The sequence below is a fragment of the Glycine soja genome, chromosome 19 (assembly GCF_004193775.1).
Source record: "Glycine soja cultivar W05 chromosome 19, ASM419377v2, whole genome shotgun sequence".
Classification (NCBI taxonomy): Eukaryota; Viridiplantae; Streptophyta; class Magnoliopsida; order Fabales; family Fabaceae; genus Glycine; species Glycine soja.
In genome coordinates this window covers 38,795,047-38,801,068 of record NC_041020.1, presented here as the reverse complement: position 1 = coordinate 38,801,068, position 6,022 = coordinate 38,795,047, and the positions used below count along the sequence as shown (strand labels likewise).

The following is a 6,022-nucleotide window of genomic DNA, read 5'->3' as shown; positions in this document are numbered from 1 at the left end:
ATCTGAAAAAAAAATCATATTACAAAATGTCGATGTAAAATCATATTGGGTGAAAAAAAATAAGCCTATGTGTGGAAATTTTTTTACCTCCCATTTTTTGGGAAGGTGAAATTAATTTTGGCTGTAAAGTATAATTCCTAATTTTATTTGAGAGGTTCCTGCTTGCATGCTAGTTCTCAAGTGCGGCTTTGAATGTTCCGAAGTAATAGTAGCAGCAACAAGCAGCAGTAATGAAAAAAATAAAATGACTCATTTGTTATTTTCTAAGATTTGACGGTTCTTAGTATTTAAGAAAAAAAATCTTTTAAAATTTAGGCTAGGTTTAATGAAAATAACTTTAAGTTAATTGAAAATTCAATTTTCAACTAATATATTGTTTGAATTCTCCCTGGCTTATTAAATTAAAAAAAATATGGAAAACATTTAATAAAAACAATTTTCAAATTTGTATGACATATTTGTTATGCATTTTTAAGATCAACAAAGGAATATTTTTAAATAATTATAATTTTTTAAAACTTTTTTTAACTCATTTTTTTTGTTTAACAATATTTTATTGAAAGTTCAAAATAAATATAATTATTGTGATAAATAAGATGACATTTAAGGAGATACTTTATTAAAATAAATCATATATCAAAAAAGTAGTAGATGAAATTTTTTATTAAGTATTGAATGTAAATTAAAGAAAAAGAAGCTATAAGCTCAAATGTTTGAAAAAAAATGCTTTAAGTTAATAAGAAAAACTTGTTTATCAAATCCTTATATTTTATTCAAACTTATAAACAAGTCATAAATTAAAAAAGACTTGTAACTCTTAAAGCTTATATATTCAATAAATCACAAATGACAGAATAATTAATTACGCTTTGGAGAATAACACCAAACTCAGAATTCTTCACTTCTATCAATAACTTTTCAGCAAGTTATGTTCGTAAGGAAGCAAATCAAGTTGTTAATTGTTTTGCTAGGACATCTAAGTTGTCTGCTAGTTTTCAAGTTTTTGAATTCATTCCTGCTTGTATTTACTCCCATATTTTTAATGAAATGATACGAGTCTTTTGCAGTAAAAAATATATAAGATAAGGTACGCTTAAAAACAAAGAAGCACCTGGCCGAGTTATCAAGTCATCAGACGAAGTTGATGGAAATTTGGATGATATTTTGCACCCCGTTTACGATTATTCGCATAAAAAGTAAAATACTGTGTTTGATCAGGCTAAATGTACCCCCTTTGTATACAAAATGGCAGCAAAATGAACGATCATTAGGCAGTGCAAATGACTAAATTTAAGAAGCATCATAATAACGTTCTGGAGAACCCTAGGAAATGTTTGAGCTTCAAATTAAATTTAAGAAAAAAAAGTGTCAAGGATATATATACAGCTCAGAAACACTTGCCAAGAAATTCGGCTACTAATACATTAGCATAAGAATGCAAAACTAAATCATGCTGGTTTATAGAATGTGAATGGCATTTGACTCCAGCCTTGCATTAATTGCCCCGGCAATAGCTCCAGTATCCAAGTGATAATAAATTTTATAGCATATGCACTGAAGCAGGTCCAAACACAACGACTCATAGTTGAATCAGTCATCACTAGTTGACAAAAAAAAACGTTCATCAGTGCTCATTGCTCAACAAGAAGCATTATGATCATATTTAAAATACAAGCAGCAATACTAGAGTCAATTTTCCAAAATAATCACAAATACAGAAAAGAAAATGCAGTTTTGATCATGTGGAATAATAGTTGGATTGACATTAATACTACCACATGCAGTCAATTGATTGGAATAATAGTTGGATTGACATTCTGGATGATATAATCAAAAACCCATTTTCAGTGAAACAACCAAAATAATACTTTCATTTTATCTTTATTCCATTCACTGACTTAATTCTTGTACGAGACACACGTTAATTTCATTACTACCACTGGCTATTCAAACTAAAACATAAGTACACCCACTACCATATGTGTGAAAGAACCTAAGCATAAAAATGGCTTATAAAAATTTGGGATGGAATATATAAAATTGAAGGATACCACATATGTTGCTGAATTTCCTATGAATCTGTTAACTGCTAATGCCAAATTATGATGAGCCATCAAACAGTTGTCCAATGCTTGCACATTTTAAATGAGTATAATAAAAGATTTCTCCAAGGATTCGGCAACATGATTACTAACCTTTCAATGTTGCAGCATTAGATGATAAACAAAACAATTCAATGATGAAGATCACAGAAGATGGAAACTCCCAGACCTATTGTAAGGACACATACTTTATAAAGTTATAGATATGTATTGGATTTAACATCACAGACATTAAGACAGGCACCGGACGTGATCAACAGTAAAACTAAAAGAACCAACTTAGATTTCTTCATTGTAAATATTACCATCATGGCAATAAAAAAAATCTTGAAGTAACTTGAAATCATGAGTGCAAGCAAAAGGTCAATGCACCTGCATAGACGAATAATTTAAGCTGAAGTGATCATCATGGTCCAAAAACACCAAACTGATGTGGTAGAAATATATAAAAATAATGAAGAAACCCCTAAAAAATGCTTCCATAAAATTAAAATGAGAAAAAATTGTCCCATATTCTATCATGCATCATCTTTTCCCATCCCATTAATTACAAAGTTAAAAAAATAATACTTGATATCATAACATTAAGCATATCAGCCTGTCTTAATCTATTACAAGTCAGTTTTACAGCAGTCCAGTGGCAGCAGTCCTGAGCTTAGGAAGTTATTTCAGTTGGAACCATTTGAGTGGCTATATAAGCTACATTTGTACTCTTGTTATTAATGCAACCAGTTTCTTCTTTTTACCAAACTACTTCTAAATCTCTCTCAGAATCATTAAATATTCACAAAGCAACAATGTCTCTAAACTCATACTCATAATAGACAAGACTCTAGAAGCAATTCTCCTCATCATATCTGAATACAAACTATTAGACTATACCTACTCTGATGGGTTATTTTCTTTTCTTGGTGTAATTACTGACAGCTGTCAGTACAGCTGTAGACAGCTGTTGTAACTAACTAACTACAGTAGTTAGTTAGTTAGTTACAAAGTTAGAACAGTTATGTTAGTTGGGCTCTATATAATCTGAGCATGTAACCTTTCTATACTGGGTTTTGATAATAATATCTTCCTCACTCTCAATCTATCTCTCATATTCTATTAGAAACACACACACCCAAAAAAAAAATTCTTTAATTCAAAATTGTGATAGATTCATGAAATTCCTAATGGAAAATTTTGGTACTCAATGTTTCTTCCAATTGCTAAAATAACAAATAGATTTTACTTTTTTCGGTTTAATTAAATGGAAAGTGTGTTTACTAATTGTCCTTTATTCATTACAAGTATGACAAATAAATAAAAATTTATACCTGGTGATGGTGATTGATACATGGAAAAGCATCATAACCATAAAGAAGAAAGTTAAAAGAAACATCAAGTTCCCAAATAAAACATCCATCAGCACCTGCCAATGAAAGCCATAAAACATTCATCATACTTGGCAAAAAAATCTAGACCAAGTAATTTGAGAAAGAGGGTGATTTTAATATAGATATCTGAACCTTCCAGCATATTGATACTGATGGAGAGACACTCATTGATGAATCCAATTTTCCCTTGCTGCTTTCCAAGATCAAACATCTGTCTTCAACAAATGGTAAAGTCCTCATATGTGATATATGATTTCGTAAAAGTAAACCAAAAGCTAGAATTGAAGACTTTATGCTCCTAAAGCATTAAAAAAGAATAATATCTACAAAAGAATGCATACAATATTCAAAAAAAAGGAAAATGACAGCCAATTTCCAGAGTAGTCCCTGCAAAGTTATGAACAAGTATCTGCTTGTTAGTGTTGGAAAAGGTAAAAATGATCGAGTATGGAGTACAAGTAAAAAATTGAAGATAAGAATCTCATTATTCTGAGCATTACATGCCATATGTTAAAACGAATTTTATCAGCATGAGTTATTAAAATCATTATTCTGTGAATACTCATTTAGAAAATGCACTCTCACATAGATCCATGCATATTATTCAAGTAAATTTTACCTGATTATAAAACCAAAACAAACATCTCACATGCATTGATAGGGCCAAAATGCAAGTAGCAACTGAAATATATCAATTTGTTTATTAAATATCCAAAAATCTATTGGTGAGATATTTTTCATATAAAATTTAAGAATCCCCAAAAGTAACAATGTAAATCCTGTTGGAGATTCTAATTATCCAGTCCAAAACTCAAAATGCTTCATGTTTGTTAGTATTATCAAACAATAAAATTACAACTGCATCATTAAATAAAATACTAATGTCAGCAATGAAGCTAACTGAAATAATGAGATTGCCATTTTTTTTAAAGGAAAGTCATAATTGCAATACTCATAACTGTAAAAAACAATTTAGTGTTCATTAATGATACATAAAAACAACAACACCCACAATGATGTAATTATACAGGAAGGTAGTGCAGGAGGAATAATGGAGGAGCTTAACCATACCTGGAACTTCATTGTTTCTTGATTGATGACATTGTGAAGGAGATGTCTATAGGCCTTGGGCTTGTGAAGTATCAAATCTATCGCAAGAATCTGCAAAGGGAAGGGGAAACAGGGTAATCTCAAAACAAAAACTAAGAGGTTTCAACTTATAAACCAGTGGCATAAGGGAGTACTAGGCACCATGATTTCACATTCAATGTATTCGTCTGCCACAGCCTTGCAATTCTCCTATGACACAAAAGGATCTCAAAATCAGTTCATGAACTGGGAAATGCAAAACAAAATAAAATGAACAATCTTGAATATCATATTTTTTTAAAATATAAAAAAAGACCTACACATTTCATCAAGCGAATGTTGCCTGGAGAATACTGCACGTAAAGTGTTTTGACAGGACACCCACACTGAATGCATCTGTAACCCATTGGTGATGAATTTATAATTCAGATTCAATCAAAATAGCTCCTTCATAACTGCCAGCATCCAGGAAACGCCTAACTTCTATAAACAGAGACGAAGGCACCTCAGATGTGAAACCCCCGACAAGGAGACAAGAAAATTAAGATGGGTATGTATTAAAATTTAAAAGTTAGGGTGATGCATTTTTCTTTCAAGAAAGGTTAATTAAGTTGCAAATTAACTCTCAGAACAGTGAAACAAAAATGCATGCACAAGGTCAAGTACACCAATACAATTGAAAAGTCTCCACTATGATAACAAATTCATACTACATGCATCATCACGATTTACTCAGCCCCTAAGTAAAGAAACAAACTCAGGTTCCTTATCTATGAATAACCCAACAAAAGAGAACTCATGAAGTGCAAAATCTCAACCACTAAACACTAAACACTAAACAGAAAAACAACCTAATCCCCCTTTTGTTCACATAACAGACACGAGCTTTTATAAAACACAAAATAACTCCAGCAGTAACAGAGATGATCAAACACACATAACCACGGATTTGAACAGAATGTCGAATCCAAATTCAATGCATACTGTAGTATGAAATTAAGATGTCAAGCGAATTTCGTGTGAAGGTAAGCTTAACCGCACAGAATTTCATCATGCCGGAATGTTAATCAACAGTAGGTTACAATTCCGAATAAGACCAACAATGTATACAAATTCGTGTTTCTGTTTCAAAAATACGAGGAATTTGAAAAACTATAAAAAAAAAAAAAAAAAAACCTAAATTGAAGAGAAATTGCAAGCAAATTGTATGATCTAGAAATGAAGGTAATATTATTGAATTTTACTACCTACGACATTACAAACACTGAAAGAAAATGAATGAATCAGCAGAGTGCAAGTTTACCTCAAATAAACACAATCATATGAGAAGCAATGAATTCAAATTGTGTCATAGATAGCGAAGCGGAAGAAAAACCCAACTTCTGAGTTCTGAACTCTGAACTCGAAAATCCTTTCAGAATTCGCAGGGTGTCTTGCTTGGTCCTGAAACTTGAA

At 31.2% G+C, this 6,022-nt stretch overlaps 1 protein-coding gene across 4 annotated transcripts; it reads right to left on the bottom strand.

The window, feature by feature from the left end:
- Positions 1 to 1,267: 1,267 nt before the first annotated feature.
- LOC114398232 (protein arv1 homolog) lies at positions 1,268 to 6,022 on the bottom strand. Of its 4 annotated transcripts, none has more exons than XM_028360409.1 (10): positions 5,871 to 6,022; positions 4,888 to 5,072; positions 4,730 to 4,777; positions 4,550 to 4,639; positions 3,820 to 3,865; positions 3,611 to 3,693; positions 3,419 to 3,513; positions 2,408 to 2,474; positions 2,196 to 2,271; positions 1,268 to 1,600 (listed from the first exon to the last, which is right to left on the bottom strand). In XM_028360409.1, the coding sequence occupies exons 2-10, from the start codon at positions 4,972 to 4,974 to the stop codon at positions 1,449 to 1,451; spliced, it is 744 nt and encodes a 247-aa protein (XP_028216210.1). In that variant the 5' UTR covers positions 4,975 to 5,072; positions 5,871 to 6,022; the 3' UTR covers positions 1,268 to 1,448. The 4 variants fall into 4 exon arrangements, with proteins under 4 accessions (XP_028216210.1, XP_028216208.1, XP_028216211.1 ...); XM_028360407.1 differs by having other exon boundaries at positions 4,888 to 5,050; XM_028360410.1 differs by having other exon boundaries at positions 4,888 to 4,963.